This window comes from Nyctibius grandis, chromosome 27, assembly GCF_013368605.1.
Source record: "Nyctibius grandis isolate bNycGra1 chromosome 27, bNycGra1.pri, whole genome shotgun sequence".
Taxonomy (NCBI): domain Eukaryota; kingdom Metazoa; phylum Chordata; class Aves; order Nyctibiiformes; family Nyctibiidae; genus Nyctibius; species Nyctibius grandis.
The window spans coordinates 547,373-565,032 of record NC_090684.1 but is presented as its reverse complement, the minus strand read 5'-3'; the positions used below and the strand labels follow the sequence as shown (position 1 = coordinate 565,032).

Below are 17,660 nucleotides of genomic sequence, written 5' to 3'. Positions count from 1 at the left end.
TCCTGTGGCAGCCAAGCCCGGAGCCGTCCCCAGCGTGGGTCACCAATGCTCTGCCCCAGCCCTAATCTACCAGCAACCGGCTGCTCTGGCTGTAAATCTTGGTGTCTGGCTCTGCAAGCCATCAGCACAGCCCCTTCTCATGATTAATAGTAATAATTAAACTCATATCAAGCCACAGAGCAACATCACGGGGCAGCACGGCAATAAAAGCCACTGTCGAGATGCTGACAGCCCCAGAGGGACGAGCAGGCGATGCACCGTGGCCCCAGGAGGCTCTGCCGATTTGCACCGGGGTAAATCAGCTCGTTCCCGTGCGCCCGGGGAAGCCGGCCTCGCCGCTCCCTCCTGCTGGGTCCGGTGGCATCCAGGGTGGCCACGAGCATCTCCTCCTCCCCACGCCGCATGCCCGGGCACGGGATGGGCAGGGCAGCGGGCACGGCTCCGGGCATAGGTGGGCATTTGGCCGAGGCACCAGCCCCAGCAGCCACGGGCCCTCCTGGTTGCCAGCGCTGCCGTCAGCCTGGGGTGCTCAGGACGTGTCCAGGCCCATCGTGGGGCCGGTGCAGCCTCGTCCCACCACACACAGTCCCGGCGTGCAGCACAGGCAGGCCCAGCCTGCCCGCCCTGTGCCTCCAGCCAGCTTTTCTCACAAACACCCCCTTGCCCCGTTGGCCCGGAGGCCCCTTGAGCACCCCCCAGGCACCCGGCAGCACCGTGTGCCCCCGGACCTTGGGGCTGTTCTCCAAGGCTGCACCCCAGTAACACGAGGACGCCACAATTTGCATGGAGCAGAGCAAAGGTCCCGGGTCCACTGAGGGAAAAAGCCCGAGCAAAGTGCAGCAGGGCTCGTCCTTGGCCGTGTTTGCCGGGAACAGCCCCCGCGGGAGCCGCCCGGGGTGCGCCGAGCCCTGCAGGCACCTCGCGCTGCCAAGCATCGCTCACCTCCCGGTAACGGCTCCGTGACACCCGCAAAGGGCTCTCGTTAACAGAATATAATGTGCAGTGAAAATAATTGATGCTCATCCTGTAGCAATCGATTAGCTGTCTCCTGTAATGCTGCTTTGCTCGTACATTAAGGGGCTGTTGTGCTTCCCTGCGCAGCCCCGAGCAGGCAGCCAGGCTCAGCATCGCCCAGGCCAGCGCCTTCGCGGCGGCTGGGAACGGCAGCGGCTGTTTGCAGAGCAGCAGCCCCGAGCGCTCGGTCAGAGCTGCACACTCAGCAGAACCCAAATCTCACGAAAAACCTGAATAAACTCCCCGGGTGGAGCGGGAGCTGGGCAGGGACCCAGATCCCCTCCTCATGCTTGTCACATGAATGAGCTCCGGGGCTGGGCCCCCTTCTCACGGGCCAGGGGATTGTGCTGCATTGTGGGGAGGATTAGGTAGTTCAGGAGGCTGGGAGAGTCTGTGCGTGTGGGGGGCTGCCGTGGGGCTGCCCTGCCTGCCGTGGGCCCTCCCGGCACCGCGGGCACCATGGCAGGACATTCCTGCCCCAGAGAAAGGGGAAACGGGCCCCAGGCACCCGCGGGGCTGGGGTGCGCTTGGACAGCCCCCAGCGAGGCGGTGGGTACACCAGGGCAGAGGCGGCAGCAGCCCCCCAGCCCCTGCCACTGCACCCGCAGGGGTCACCCAGTGCCCCCCTGCCCACATCACCCAAATCCCCTAAAACAGGGAAGGAGGAAGGGCAGCCAGCAGCCGGGTCTGCCCAGCTCCCCCCCCACCAGCACCACCACACGGGCAGCCGCCCGCTCCCCCGGGAGCCCCCGAGCCCCCCCCGACCCACTGCCAGGCATTTCTGGCCGCCGACCTCAGATGTTTGGGAAAACAAACTGCACGGGAATTAGCTCCCAAGTATTTCCTCAATTCTGCCCGCTATGAAGAGAATTTTATTTTGCTACCCCAGGAGGAAGGAAGGGGCTGGCGGAGTGCGCGGAGGAAATCTGTGCAATAACTTATGGGGGCGGCCCTGCAGCACGGCACTCGGCAGGGACAGCTGGCAGTGCCAGCCCGTGCCAGCCCTGCTGCGGCACGCAGCGAGTGCCCCGTGCTCTGCCCTTACACGGCAGTCATACACCTTCCAGCCTGTGTCACTTTATAGCCCAATACAGCACAAGAGCAAGTTTCTCCTTCTGAACCCCCCCCACCCTGCACTTCCACGGCAGCGGATGCCCAGAGCCATCCCCCGGGAGATGCCTGAGGGCACGGGGCCAAGGGAGCGCGCTGTGGGGCCAGGCTGACACCCAGCACAGAGGCCACCCCTAGAAAACAACCGAGGATTTACTACTAAGTGTTCCCAGCCAGGCCAGTCCAAGCAGCAGGAAATTATTTAAACAGTTTTTCCTTAGAAGAAAGGGTTGGCGGCCTGCCCCGGCCCACGAGCCTGTCCCAGGCCGCGCTGGTTATGGCCGCTGCAGCGGCACCGCAGCCCCGGGCACCAGGCGATCCCGACCCGGGGGCCAGGGGAGGCCAGGCACAGACAGAGGATTTCTCGCTGCAGAGGACGGAGGCTCCTCACCGCAGGCACCTTCGGTGCTCAGGGGTCCCCACCACAGCCCCCTGCCCCGAGCAGGGCCCCACACGCGGAGGGGAGCGGAGCGGGGATGCAGCTTGTCCGTACCAACAAAACCAGGGGCGCTAGGGCAGCTCCTCGGGGCTGGTTTATGGCAACGTGAACCCATTATTGCAGCTACAACACACACGGCACCTACAAAAACAGTCACTTGGCTTTACAGTATCACAGCTCAGCACTGGACACCACAATCCTTCTGTAACAAAACACTCCGCTGGCTTTATAGAGTTACTCTGCAGGATGACAGCACCCAGGCTGCCTTCGGTGAGACAGGGACCAGCTCAGCAGGAGCCCTGGGGTGCTGGAGTGGCGGGCAGAGACCCAGGCTCTGCCCCAGCCCTAAGACTGACCCAAAATACATGTCATCTGGCACACAGAAGTGTGATTCTAAGAAAGAAGTTCAACGTTTGATGGGTAAATTGTAAAAAAAACAAGTTTATTTGAAAAAAAAAAAAAAGAAAATCTCAGCCTCTTACATTATTTCTGATCAACATTTACTAGAACTTGAGAGCCATTAACCTGCTCCACGTACGTTGATATATTTTCCAGCACTAAAAAATAAAAAATAAATACGTACAAATTCTTTCCTCCCCCCTTACATGTCCTAGATGTGAGTGGTTAGGCATCCACCGCCATAAGATCTCAGTTGAACAGAAGCAAGTAAAAGAGGTTTCTCTAAGAGACAAAAGAGCGAAAGCAGAAGGCCTGTCTCAGGGATGTACCACCTCCCCCTGCCCCACCGGCCCCTCTGCCCTGCCCAGGGCCAGGCACCCAAAACCCCCATCTGGGTGGAACTGATCGGCACAGGGATGCTCCGGTGGGACCCACCCTGTGCGGGGGGCTGAGGTCAGCACCGCCAGCCGAGCCCCCGCGGTTGCACCCACGTTCTCCCAGCGCTGGGCTGAGCGGAGGCACCGGCAGGGCAGAGCAGGGGGACCCCAGCCCTCCTCATGAGGGCTGGGCTGCAGGGGCTGGGCGCACAGGACGCTGGACGCTGCCCACCCTGAACCGCAGCCATCCTTCTCCAACCCGAATATCCCGTGAGAGCACAACTACAGAAGAGGGATTTAAAGAACTACAGTAGCTAAAAGTGTTTTCAAAACATACCTAAAGACCACCTACAGAGCCCAGAGGCACCCGGCACGGGAGCCAAAGCCCCCCCTGCCCTGCGCCCGGGCCTCCCCCTCCGCCGAGGGCCTGCGGTAAGAAGCATGTGAAGCAGGATTCATCCGGGGCCAGCCCTGCAGCCCATCGTGCTTCAACAAACCCAGTATCCTGCTTTTTATGGCTTTTTAACAACAAAACTCCACACAACACACGCGTACACACACACACCCCCCCGCCCCGAGCAGAATACAGAGCTAAAGCACAGTTTAGAGTTAAGGCTCCTCCAGATTCAGCTAGATATGAAGGCTGTAAGGCACATATTAGTACATTCGTGTTACTGTTAAAAAGCCCGACTATAAAAAGCCCCCCTGCCCCCCCGACACGCGAGGATACCGCGTGCGTAGCCCCGTTACCTTTGTTGAACACAGATGGACAGACAATTCAGAGCCTGGTTAAAAATGAACACCTGGTTTAAACACTTCTCACGGCCGCCCCGCCGCAGCGGAGCACTGTCCCTGCCGCCGCGCCAGGGCGGCGGCGCTTCCCGACACCCCGGGATTGACACCGGTCCCTCACATGTGGCTCTCCTCCTCTTTGACGCCCTCCTCCGCGCTCTTCTGAGGAGAGGGGGCCACGTCGTTGTTCGCCTCTTTCTGCTTCTCAGCCTCGTCGACGTTGGTCTCCTCCTCCTTCCCTTCGCTCTTCGCCTTCTCCTCCGCCTTCTTCTGCTCCTTGGCCACCAGGCGGTAGTTGATGCCCATCCCGATGAAGAGGTAGATCCCAGAGACGATGAGGATGATCCCGCAGGCCCAGTACGTGTACTTGTAGTCACCGTACATGTCGTTGAGCTTCCCTGAGGGACAGAGAGGGGACAGCTTAGTGAGACACCCCCAGAACCGCTCCAACTTGTGGAGACATTCCCAAGAGCAGCCCAAGCCCATCACCACCACCCTCAGGCCTTTATTCCTCCAGCCCCTGCTCCCCTGCCCAGTGCCAGGGGCTCAGCCCCCAACCTCCTCATCCACCCCCCAGCTGCTGGGGTAGCCCCAGGGCTGGTGCTCGCCCCCCTCTCCACCGCCCCAGTGCTGAGGGCTGCCCACGGCACGGGGGGACCCGCCACCGCTCAGGGAGGCTGGGCAGAGCACCCCGGGCACGGCACACCCTACCTAGCAGAGGGGGTCCCAGCAGCACGGGGCAGCACTCCACGATGGTCACGAGGCCGACGGCGCTGGAGAACCGCTGCGCTCCCACGAGGTCCATCAGGGTCTCAAACAGGACTGAGCTCAGCCAGCCGAAGGCGAAGCCAAAGAAGCCGGCATAAATGCAGAAGCCAGCATAGGTGGTGGACATGGGGGCCAAGAGGTGGCACACCCCGTTGTAAATCACAGAGATGGCAAAGAAATACTGGACTCTGGGTCTGATCCACTTGGTGTTTGCCACCAGCCCCATGGAAGGTCTGGCCACCATGTCTACGAAGGCCAGGATGGAGAGCAGGAAGGCTGCAGACTCGTTAGCGATTTTCTTGCTCTTCGCGTAATTGCTGAGGAAGACCAAGGGAGTGAAGAGCCCGAAGAACATGATCACGTTGCCCGACAGATAGAGCAGGAAGCCCCTGTGCGTGAACAGGGACAGGTCCAAGAACCTGTTGATCGTCTGGAAAAATGAGCTCTTCTCTTTCTTGGCCTTCCCGCCGATGAGGTCTGCGCCGGTGTCTCCGTCGTCCTTTTTCACCGCCTTCCCGGCCTCCTGCAGCACCTCCTTCGTGGGCTCTTTCTTCAGCTGATCTGGCTTGGGGCCTATGGGCCGCATCAGGGATCCGGCGACGCAGCAGTTGAGCAGGAGCCCGCCGAGGATGAGGAAGCTGCCGCGCCAGCCAAAGATGCCGAAGAAGAGCTGGTTGACGGGCGCCAGGGTGGAGAGGAACACGGGGCTGCCCGCCATCGCCAGCCCGTTGGCCAGCGGGCGCCGCTTGAAGAAGTACTTGCCAATCATGGTTAAGGCTGGGTTCAAGTTAAAGGCGAGTCCGAGGCCTGAAGGAGAGGAGAGACGAGGGGCTCAGAGCTGGACCCCTGCCCCAAGCCAGCAGCAGGGGCAGAAGGGCTGGTGGGACAAGCGGGCTGGTGCACACCAGCCACACCAGTGCAGTCACTGGTACGGGCTCCCCACGTTACGTCACCGGGGCCATCTCTTATCGCAGCATGGAACGGGAATCGGGATTTACGCAAATTCCTCACAGACATCCCCTAATAATTACTGGGGTTAAGTTGCTCCTTTTGCTGCCTCGGGAGAGGCCTTGCCCCGTCGCAGCCCCATAGGGCAGAGCCATCACTTACCCCCCACGACCCCGACGCAGAAGTAGAGCTCCTCCACAGTGTTGCAGAAGGAGGCGGCGATCAGCCCGCAGCCCGAGAGGCAGCCGCCCGCGATCATGATGGGCCGGCTGCCGTACTTGTTCACCAGGATGCTGCTGATGGGACCTGGAAGCCGAAGGAGAGATGCTCAGAGAGGAGTTATCTCTGCACGAGAGACAAGGCAGACGCATGCAGGAGGTTTATGGCTGCAGGCTCCCGCTTTCGCACAGTGACACTTCACCCAGCGAGGGAACTGGGGGAAGGGGGAAGGACAGGAGGGTCACAGGAGCTGGAGATAAGGGTGACGTTTGGTTAGAGCACACGCCAGCACGCCACAGCTTCTGTTTATGGAACCTGTGGCCCCTCCGAGCGAGCTGCCTTCTGCGGGCTGAGCCAGGAGCTGCCGTGGCACCGGCCACCCCCAGGGACGGGGCTCTGGGACAGGGGGAAGCCACCTGCCCCGCACAGCGCTCTGCTCGGGGCTGGGGGCTCTGCCCCATCCACAGCCACCTGCCTGCCCACCACAGGCGGGGGTCCCGGCAGCAAAGCAAGGGTATGGCAACTGCCCCTCTCCAGCGAGAGGTTTCTGATGGAAACCAGAGCTGTGAGGAACAGCTCCGACGGGCGCAGGCAGAGCTCCCCGCGGGCACGCAGGAGGAGGGGGGCTGCTGCTTTCACTGCTACCCCTACAGCAGGGAGGGCCCAACTGCGCTGCACACCCGCCTTAAGTGCTTCATTATCAGGAGCTCTAATCCAAAGCAAACAGTGATTAGATACTGCGAAGCGTGCTCTACAGATACTAAAATGTATTTAAATAAACTGAATGAACATCCATTGAATATTAACAGACCTCGTTTTGCCATTAACAGATAGCAAGGTTGTCAACATGTTATTCATGGGTCCTCAGACACTACTTGACCTTTCTGTCCAGTTTAAACAAAGCCTGGAGAAGGCCACAGAAGCCCTGCGGCTGCAGAGGCCACCCCAGCCCCGCAGCACCCCGCTCCATGCCCGTGTGCCACCCGGAGCCACCTGCGCCCGCAGCTCCCACCTGGTGCCACCAGCAGTGGGGAAGGGGCCGTGTCCCTGGCCCCATGGGAGGCAGCAGCAGGGCCCAGGGGCTCACATCACCCCAAGCCCCACAGAGCACTCGGCGCTTTGCAAAACCTGGACCTTGAACTCTGCAAACGTGATGCCCCTGGACAGAGTCTAAAGGCAGCCCCCTCCACGGGCAACCAGCAGGAGCTGGGCAGCACGTATACCCTGGGGGCAATTCCCCCCTCATTTTTTTTTAATTAAAAGAAAAAAAAAGAAGAATTCACACCCACTCCTATTTTATAGATTCCCATGAAGCATTTCTGACTAAGTGTTGGCTGATCTGTTTTCATTATTCATGCTGTGAAAAAAAGTGTAATTAATGGAACCAGAGTCCTCCCTAACCCCCCTGTGGAGCTGGGAACGGGGCATTCGAGACTGTAACACCCACAGACCCTGATGGTGACTGCACGGGGCAGCTGCAGGACGCTGCCCCACCGCCCTGGTCCTGCCCAGGGCTGGAGCTACCCCAGCTCTGCGCAACACCATCAGCCCAGGAGGTTTGTGCCTCCAAGCAAGCGCGCAGCTCCCGCAGGCAGGTGCCTGGGCACGGGGAGAACAGCCTGCACGCTGTGACCACTCCAGCACAACTGGGACCCTGCGCAGGGCCTGGGCTCGGGCACAGGTTGAGTGACCCCAGGCCTGGAGGAGGGGGCTCTCACCCCAGCTCCAGGCAGCTCTGCCCCAGGGCGGCCCGAGGAACCAGCTCAGAGCTGTGAGGAGAGGAGGAATGGCCCAGATTGAGGCTCATTAAGGCAGTTACATGGTTTATAAGCTTGTTATAACACCGGGGCAGGGAAATGTGCTGGTCGCTTCGCTGGCTGAGCGAGGACAAAGCGGAGCCTGTTCCCCCAAAGGAAAAGCCTTGTGCTCAGCCGGGCGCTGACGTCAGCTCCTTTCGACGCACACATGCGAGGAGGACGCAGGCGGCTCGCCAGCGGGGACGGCAGCGGGACGGGCTCCGATCACCTCTGAAGGGGACACAAGAGCGGGCTCCCAGGAAGAGCTGCTTTCAGCGCAAAGATGCGCTTGCAGGCGGGTACGAGACACGGGGGTCTGGAGCGCATCGCCCGCAGGGAGCACTCCGCTGCTCCTCGCCGGTTAAAGGCGAGCACAAAGCCCACAGCTTGGGGATCAAAGGACTCCAAGAAGCAGTTTCTGAAGGATGGGGGAGGGCAGCTGCTTCAGTTTAGTTTTGCTTTATTCCGTTCCCATCTCCACCTCACACAGCACATGCTGCTCGCAGCGCTGCTCGGCACCAGCGAGGAAGAATGGCAGCGCCAGGCTTCAGTGCTCTCCAGAGCACTGTGAGCCATCGGAGCTGACCCGAACTGGGGGCAGACCCCTACACACTGCTGCTGTTTGCTGCATTAGAAAAAAGTGTAAAAATCGGTATCTTATCTAAAAGAAAGGGACCCGTGAGCGGGGCTCCTACGCGTGGCACGGCGGCCCCCCGGCCTTCGGGCTGGCGCTGGAAGCGGACACGGCGTCCGCAGCACGCTGTAACAAGGACAAGGGCAGAATTACACAAGTCGTAATTCCCCAGAAAGATCTTACTTACAGCTTTGCAGAGGAGAACAGATTAACCCGGTTTTTTGCATTCTGGGCATTAAATAGAACTTTTCGAGCACCCTCCTTGAAGCAGGCTCGCTAAGGGAAGTTTTGCTCTCATGTAAGGAGAGAATTCCAACCTCTAGCAAAGTTCTGGCTCTCGTCACTACAGCAAGGTGCAAACCATCAGAGCCGGCAGGAGAGCCGTGTCCTGCACCGCGATGCACGAGCACACTAGTGCTGCCTCCAGCGCACTTACCTCCTCCGTACATAACCGCCAGCATGATGGAGGAGATCCAGGAGACTTTGCTGCTGGACGCGTTGAAGATGACCTCAATCTCTTTGAAGAACACAGTGATGGATTTGGGGAAGGCGTAGGAAAACCCAATGGAGATGAAGGCTCCGATGACCACGGCCCATCCCCACCCTCCTTCGGGAGGGGTGTATCCCACAGGGCCTCCGATGGCCGGTGGCATCTTGAACTGAGCTGGCGATGACTCAGTTGGGGTTCAAAGACCTGCAAAGGACAAAGTATTGTCTCAGCTGAAAGCAGGCAGCTGCATCCCCGCTCCCGGGCGTGTAACGGCACGGCTACGGCTCCGCTTGCAGGGCTGGCATGGTACCAGTGCCCCGGGCCACCTCTGGGAGAGAGGCGAGCGCTCGGGGCTCGCCAGCACGCTGGCATCAAGGCCGTCCCAAAACCCACGCTCGGCTCACGGCCGGCCCTTCAGAGCTCTGGCCAGCAGGTATGTGTAAACAACAAGTTTAAGACATGATACACCCTGTCCTAAGCTGAAAAGGGCAGGCAACGTCCTTGCCAGAGGCAGCCAGGACACAGCGGCGAGCGGGCAGGGGTACCGGCAGGGCACCCCTGACCCAGCTGCGGCCAACCCCTCCTTCCCCACCAAAAAGGCTACAGCGGGTTTCATGAAACCACCCAAGCGTAAAAACAATTCACCTTAAAAGCTCAAAACCAGAAGGGATTAGTGAACAAAATAAATGGGGAGATGTCACCCAGGCTGGCTGAAGTGTGGGATCCCCTCAGAGAGGCCAATTGGGAGCGACGGGGAGAGCGGCAGGGTCGGCTGCTCACGCCTTCCCTGCACTGCAGCTGCCACACAGCTGGATCCCACCCCAGCACTGAATCAGGCAGCTCCAGGCAGCAGAGAGCAGCACCAGCCGCCCCAGGGAGGAACCAAGAGGGCAGCTGCTCACAAACGTGGTTTACAACATGCAAAGCACCAGGAATCGCTGCAGTCCCCAGAACTCCCGTGTGCCCCCGCAGATTTCAGAAGACACTTTCTGATGCCCCGTAGCCCTCCCTGGCCTCGCAGCCCGAGACCCCCCTGCCCCATTAACTGCCATCAGCCAAGGGGGGGACACGGGGCTCCTTTGCCAGAGCCCACCCCTCACTCCGCAGTTCTCTGCTCTCAGGTTTCCCAGGCCGCCTTCGAGCGGGAGAGCTTTCTCCAGCGCTCTGGGGTCACCCCAGGCGCAGCACCAACTTCAAAGCCGCGCGCTGGCTCACAGAGGTGCAGTCTCCTATTTATAGCGCGCATCCGCTGGGGCTCGCAGCGATTACCATCTCACCGCGGCTGCCGACATGCCACCACCCACCTGGCACGTCCCCTCGCGCCCTCGCCACGCAGCTCCGCGGCGCCCGCCTTGTTTTCACACGCTCCGTGTCACTGCAGTGCCCGAGGCCAGATCTGGGGGTCCCAGCCGAGGCGCAGCCCGTGGCCCCGCGCCCACCCAGCACCGGAGGCACCGGCAGCAGGGTCACCCGATACAGCACCAGGTTCGCCGGATCCACCCAACACCTGGACACGCTCAGGTGACGCCTCGGAGCCACGAGGAAGCAGAGCCCGGGAGGCCGGTTCCCGTGAGCCGCTAAGGCCGGTTTAGCCCCACGCAGACGCCGATTTCCGCGCTGGCGGGGTGTTCTCCTGCGCCCCGGCCACGCGGCACGTGACCGTCACGAGCGGATCCGAGCCACCCTGCTCCAACAAAGGAATCATTTACAAGACGCTGCCCCGGGCACGTCCGCGGCTGAACTATGCCCAGAAGCCAGAGGAGCCCGTTTCCTCTCCCGGACCCCCGGGACCGCAGCCATGCCGCATGGCCCATTCGACACCGGCCGAGCCCGCACCGGTGGGTCCGGCTGCGGCAGCCCCCGCGGCACAGCCCAGGGCTGGCATGCACCCGCGGGCACCGGCCCGGCACCAGCAGTCAGGGAGGAACGTGCTGGGCTCCACAGAGGCTCGCTACGTACCTCTGGCCCCTCGATACGGGGAGCTCTTTCTGCAGAGCCGCTCTGAACACCGGGTTTGCTGAACATCCCCTCCCCATGCGCGCTGCACGCCGGAGTTTCCAGCCCCCTCTTGCTTTGAGTCATACTGAGCTTTCACAGTATTCAGTGAACTTTAAAGCATCATGTAACTACACTGATTTGTCTGAAACATTTTTAGAAGATGAAACTACCAGGTGTTGGCAATAAAAACCACCAGCAAGGAATACAATCTACGTGTTAGCACTAATTAAAACTACTGGCAATAAAAGCTACCCAAAGCAAAGCTGGGGGGGGCTGACGAGGTGTTGGGGATTTTTCCCTCGTGCTCCTGAGACACACACACAGCTTTAATTCTTCCACCACTCCCGAGGAGCTCGACTGCACCAAAATTACTGCGGCTTCGTTCGTCTATTTGTTCTCTCCCTGCGAGCAGCATTCCTCCTCCTGCGGGTGCTCAGGTGGCATCTCCCTATAAAACAAAAGACTTTTGGCGGGTTAGACATGACCTCTCTTGCCTTGCTGAGGCACAGTGAAAAAACCTTGAACTGCACAAGGTCTGAGACCATGAAGCAAGATTCCCAAAGCCTGACGCCAGAGGGTTTACATGAGGAGCTCTGCGTGCCACAGCATTTTTTCCCTGACTCATTGAAAATCCTTATTAAGAAAGACCAGTTTTAGAAAGCTCTTCCTTCAACTGCATCAAGGCTTCTTGCTGATTTCCTCCTTGCCCCCACACAGAAGTGGTTTCGAACAAGAGAGGAAAAAAAGGCGCACACGTAAGGCAGCAGTTCAACTGGAATGCTTCCCTCCCTTCGCAAAAAGGAGAAAAAAAAAACGACCCAGAACATAGTTATGACATTTACAGCTCTGTTTTGGAAGAGCTGCAACGTGTAAGACGTGTTTGGAAATCAAATTCACAGCTGCCAGGCAGCCAGCTACAGTTTGCCCTATTAGGAAATAAAATAACCATATTTGCAGTAATTAAGACTGATGAGACCAAGTAATGACTGCAAGTATCACATCTGCCCCCCGTGAGCATCCTGACTAACCCACAGGAATGGGCAGCCCACAGCAACCCTCTGCACAGTGAGGGCGGGCGCCGGGGCTGCTTCAGCACGAGGACGGCGTCGCCTCGGAACAGACCCCGCGCAGGGCCAAAACCCTTCCCACCTCCTAGGCCCTACGCACAAGCGCGGTTATCCCTGCTCCGGAGGGGCCCGGATCAGGAAGATTTCAAGACTTTTAGTTACATAATGCAGCAAATTGCTGCGTTTTTAAAAGCCCCGGATTGGCAGGACTCCAGAGCGGAAAGACAGAGGCTCACATTTATAAGGCGCTGCAAATGCCACCAAGTATTTCTGGGGCAAACCCTTTATGAAAGTGTCCTCACGCCGCTCTGTTCGGGGGTCAGAGGAAGGGGGCCGTGCCCGGGCACCACGCACGGGCTGCCCTCGCACATCCCGCCAGCTCGAGGCTTCCCTGCTTCGGACACACGCTCACCTCGCGTTTGCAAAGCCTCTCCCACGGAGTGAGGCACCAGGGGTGGCTGCAGAGCCGGGGCTGGAGGGGGGCAGGCAGCAGAGCCCCAGCATCCACTCCCCTGGGGCTCGCCGGCACCTTGGCACGCTCGATGTCCACGGCGGCTCGTCCCTGCACTGCTGCGGGCTGGCTGCCCTGCTCCTCCTGGCCATCCACAGCCAATGACGCTTCATAGCTTCAAATTTGGCCTTTTTCTGGCCAGAAGCAAGATGAAATCGGGATTGTTATGAGCTAACGAGACAGCACTTTCACCAGTTTTAAGCAGGTTTATAGCATTAAGCGTGGAGCCCACCGCAGGGTTTGGGTTTAACCAGCGGCACATGGCCTACGTGACTGCCCAGCGCTCGCAAGGGCTCTGCACCGGGACAATGGCCGATTGAGGCCCCGCTCAGCCGCAGCGGCCGCTCGCGGGGTGAGGCGAGGTCAGAGCAGGGTTTGCTCAAGGCCGGCAGCCTGCGTGGGTGAGCTCAAGGTTTTTGCCCGAAGCAGCCCTGCCCGCTCCGCACCTCTGCCCACGGGGACGGCCAGCGCACCCTCGGACGTGCCCCGGTCTGCAGCCCGGTGAGCTAACGCGGGCGCGCAGACAGGCAGACGCCACGGGGCACGGCAGAGCCAGCTGCCCTCCTCGGGCTCCGCCGGCGCAAGCCCCAGCCTGCAGAGGCGCGGGGCAGCACCGCTCCCCACGCGGAGCCACGGGCCCTCCCTGGGCGCCCACCACGGGTGTCTGCGGAGGACAGACCCCCCGGCCGCCCAAGGACGGCTCCCAGCGCAGCAGCCACGGTGCACAGGCTGCGAAAGGCTGCGAGCCACCCTGCGAAGCGGGACGTTGGGATGGTTTGTCAGGAGCTTTGCAGGAGAACAACCAACAAACAGGAGATAAGCAGCTATGTCTGCCTACCAGATACCAGACATACTCCCATCCTGGGCTGCCATGCCCAGTTCTTAGCTCCAGTGATGCTCAGCCTGTCTGAGCAAGGACCAAGCATCTTACTGGTACAAGAAAGTGTGAAGTCAAAGCTTAAGTAATCTATCAACAAGACCATGGCAGACAGACTGGCTTATTTCCATACCAGAGCCTGGCCATGGCTCTCCCAGAGCCCTCTGACCCAAAGCCCTAATGGCAGAGCCAGAGGGGTTTGCACACAGGTTAGAAGAACGTTACATGAAGCGGCTCTTATGGGCGTCCTCTGGGCTCACATTGGCTTCAACCCCAGGCGCAGCACCCGGTGCCCCCCCTCTAACCAGCCCCACAGGCTCATCCCCAGACCAAGGGTTGGCGGCAGCCACCTGCCCTGCGCCCAGGGCCCATCTCGCTGCCAACCCAGCACTGCCTGTGCCTCACCCCGGGGAGCTGCAGGGCTGCGGAGAGGCTCAGCCTCGCTGGGGAGCTCCACAGGCAGGTTTGAAGGGACTCACACAAAAGGCACAAGCTTAAAAAGCACAGCCCTCCCGGTCCAAGGTGCCATCCCTGAGCTCAGAGGTGCTGGGGCAGAGCAAGGGCTCTGCGGGTGACACAGCCCCAGACTCCGCTCGTGCCCCCATCCCTCAGGGAAGGGCTTCCCGCAGGGCTGGTCGTCACCCCCCCAGCCAGCCGAGCCCCCCAGTCTCCGGAGGGGACAGGGGGCTCTCAGCCCCTGCGCAGGGTTTCACAGTCCCACCCCGAGCACAAGCCGTGCTCTGCCAGGGAGCAGAACTGATCCTCCCCTCACCAGCCGTGCCCGGGAACGCTCCCGGGACACCCCGTGCCCGCCAGGAAATCCTCAGAATGAGAAAAATGTGGTACCAAATAGCATCGGCATTCTTTCATCAGACACCGCACCGCCAGCCAGGGCCGCGGCCACACCAGGTTTCACAGGGCAGCAGGAGGCTGCAAAGCCCCAGAAAGTCAAAACAGAACTGCCGCTCCCTGCCCCAAGAACAAGCGTCTGAGCTCTTCGCTCCCCGCCATGTCACCGCTTCGTTAAAGCCCTCAACCCAGGGCTGAGGCAGTCCAGGGAGGGAGGTGGGAGACTCTCACCCACAACCCAGCAGCGCTCGGGTCACTGCAGTTTCAGGAATTAACTACAGCCCCACAGGAGTTTTCTCTGGCTGCAGCACAACTACACTGCAGCAGCTTTAAGGGCACATTTAAAGTGAGTCATGCAGACACTGCGGGTGAGAGGCTCCCACTTTTACAGTCACTGTTATAGGCTGATTCCACAGAAGGAAATAGGAAAAGCCATAAAAGTGCAACAATGAGATTAGCACTGTAGTGCTTAACGGGATGCAACTCGCCTCCCTTAGCCTACGTGCAGCTTTTCAACTCGTCATAAAGGATATATAAAATAATAGCACTCAAGTCACTGGGTATTTTCCACCTTAGCTGCCAGATAAGCCAGGTCAATTGTGTGAGACAGGAGCCAACAGAGATCCCATGCAGCCATTCACACCTTCCTCAGGAACCACCTCCTGGAAGGGGACGATGCTTCACACCTTCCCCGGGGCCAGGACCGGGCACAGCGACTCCTGTGACTTTGGGGCAGGGAGGTTTGCGGTACACAATTACAAACAAGTGTTTTGCTCAAGAGATCCATCACCCCAGTGATTAATCTAAGACTGAGGAAGCCCTTTCTCACAAAGCCACCGGAACAGGAGCCCTGGGGGTTTCTCTATGCCTGGAGCCTGAGTCTGCCCCGCTCCCAGCACACACCAGCTATTCCTGCACTGGCCCATTTCTCAGCCCTCCTTTCCTTCCAGACACAGCCAAAAAGCCCTCAGAGCAAAGACATCCAGGAGAACAAGCCAGCACTAAATTACTTCACTTAGCATGAAAATAGGATGCTTGTGCACCACAAAAAGGCTTAAGGCTCACAGAAAAGCACAAAAACAGTATCATTAGATTCCACGTTTGTTGTGATGCAACTAAAAAATACCCATCCTTTTTTCCTCAGAAGAAACTAAAAGCCCAAGAACATGAGTAACCTGTGTGCAAAGTGCCCGACCCCACAGGGCAGGGCGGGACAGCAGAAGGGGCTGTGCAGCACTTTGCTGTTGCAGGGAAGGACACCGATCCCACCTCTCTGCTACATGTTATCCACCATTTCCTTCTGATCCTCCAGTTCGTGCTCAGCCCCTTTTCTCAGGTCAACTTCCACACGACAAGCATTGCTCAACCTTCTGTAACGCACACCCCTTGTCCGTGGGACCCCAGCCGAAGCCAGGACACCCATCCTGGGTGAAGCACCCTGGCAGCACGTCTGCTGGGGCCCACTCACCCTCCACAGGAGCCCAGCTGCCACCCGGCCCCGCTTGGCACCCCAAGCATCTCATCCTGGCGCTAGCAAACACCTGCCCCAGGCCACCAGGCTTCGCACAGAGTGGTCCCCAAGACCCCAGCACACACCTGAGGGCGGGTGGGCACCTCGGCACACCGCACCGCTGTCGGGGACCTCGGTGAGTGCCGCCTCCGCCCCAGCAATGCCAACCTGCCCGTTGAAAGGTGCCGCTCCTGGGGTTTGGGCCATGTCCGCGTGGTCCCGCGGGCTCCTCCAGGGCAGCCGCCCCCCTGCGAACCCCAGCAGCAGACCAGGTCGCTGGAAGGACGTCAGCAGCTCACCCACCCCAGGGACTTCGAGCAGCCGAGGGCCGGCTCCCGAGCACCTGCTGAGAGGAAACACCCGCGGGCCGGTGCGAGCGTCCCCTCGCTGCTGTCCCAGGCACTGGTGAGGGCTCCAGCAAGCTCCACACGAGCCCTACCGGGGGGAAGGCGAGAGCCCCCTCCCGCCCCCGGCACGGCGGGCCCACCGCGGTTCCCGGCCCACCCTCGCGGGACACGCGTCCCACGGGGCTCCCAGGGGCCTCGGCCGGAGCAGCCTCCCCGGGGCTCCCCTCCTCTTATCGGGCGGCAGAGGCTCGGGTTAATCGCCTCTTCCCCCTGCACCGCACCGCTATCGGGCACCCGCAGCGCGGCGGGGACGGGCCCTCCCGCGCGGTCCCGAACAACGAGCCGGCCGTGGCGAGCGGCCGAGGGCGCCGGGTCCCTCCAGCCGCGCCGGGGACAAGACTCGCCGGGCACCGGCCACGGCGGAGGGGCGAGGAGCCCAGCGGGCGTCTGCCTGCGGGACGGCCTGGGCACCCCCGGGGCAGGGCACCGCGCAGCCCCCCGGCCCTGAGGCCCCCCGGGGCCCCCGGCCGAGCGCCCCCCCCCCCCAGGGTAGGTCACCGGGACAAGGGCGCGGGGCGGGCGGCGGGACCGGCCCCGGGGCGCTGCTGCTGGCGGGGGGGACCCTGGGCGCAAACGGGGTCGCTCCGGGCAGGGCGCGTGTGGGACCCTCACCCACGCAGCCGCCTCAGAGCGGCAACAAAACACGGGCCCCCCCGCGCACCCCCGGGCTGGGGGCGCCGCAGGGCCCGGAGCGGCGGCCCCGGCACGGCCAGACCCGCCGCCCACCCCGCCAGCGGGGAGCCCCGCAACCCGCCGAGCCCCCGTGACCGGCCGCAGATGCGGACCCGCCACCCGCCGCCATCACGGCCCCGCCGCAGCCCCGCGAGCCCGGGACCCCCACGCCGGGCCGGGAGCGGCGGCCCCGGGCTGCGCGGAGCCGCGTGGCGCGGGGAGCCCCCCGAGCCGGGGGCCGCGGCCCGACCCCGCACCCCCGCATCGCATCCCGCCGCCCGCCACGTGGGCCGCCGCGGCGCCGGGCCCTACCTGCGCGTGCCGCCGCCGGCCGAGTGCCGCCGCCCCCGCCCCGCCGCTATAAGCGCGGAGGGGCCGCGCCGCGGGGGGCGGGCAGGGGGCGGGGGCTCCGCCGGGCACCGCCCCCCCCCCGCGCCACGTGCGCGCCGCCCCGCGCCGCCGCGGCGGCCCCCGCGGGCCCCGGGACCGGCCGAGCCGCGCCGTGCGCCCCGGCACGTATCGCCCCGGCACGTACCGCCCGGCGGTACGGGGGGAGCGCAGCCCGCCCCAGCCCCTCCGGGCCCCGCGGGTCCCGGTCCCCGGGGTGGCGGCGGCGGCGGGAGCGGGGCCGGGCCGGTGCCGCCGGGACCTCGCCCGGGGCAGCATCAGCTCGGGGACTGCGCGGATCGGGGACCAGGAGCGGGGCCGGGCGGGGGGCCGTGGGGGGCCGCGGGAAGGGAGCGGGGTGTCCCCCCGCGCTCTGCCCTCGGCCCGGCGGGTCGC

The 17,660-nt window shown here is 61.9% G+C and overlaps 1 protein-coding gene across 1 annotated transcript; it reads right to left on the bottom strand.

The window, feature by feature from the left end:
- Window positions 1–3,014: 3,014 nt before the first annotated feature.
- Window positions 3,015–17,255, bottom strand: SLC16A1 (solute carrier family 16 member 1). The gene is made up of 5 exons (XM_068419234.1): window positions 17,190–17,255; window positions 8,933–9,190; window positions 6,010–6,153; window positions 4,843–5,706; window positions 3,015–4,529 (listed from the first exon to the last, which is right to left on the bottom strand). The coding sequence occupies exons 2-5, from the start codon at window positions 9,147–9,149 to the stop codon at window positions 4,249–4,251; spliced, it is 1,506 nt and encodes a 501-aa protein (XP_068275335.1). The 5' UTR covers window positions 9,150–9,190; window positions 17,190–17,255; the 3' UTR covers window positions 3,015–4,248.
- Window positions 17,256–17,660: the final 405 nt, after the last annotated feature.

Coding starts and splice junctions, on each gene's coding strand:
- SLC16A1 (XM_068419234.1), bottom strand. CDS start 9,149: ATGCCACCGGCCATCGGAGGCCCTGTGGGATACACCCCTCCCGAAGGA. Junction 6,154..8,932: donor GGCGGTTATGTACGGAGGAG/GTAAGTGCGCTG, acceptor TTCGGCTTCCAG/GTCCCATCAGCAGCATCCTG. Junction 5,707..6,009: donor CTGCGTCGGGGTCGTGGGGG/GTAAGTGATGGC, acceptor CCTCTCCTTCAG/GCCTCGGACTCGCCTTTAAC.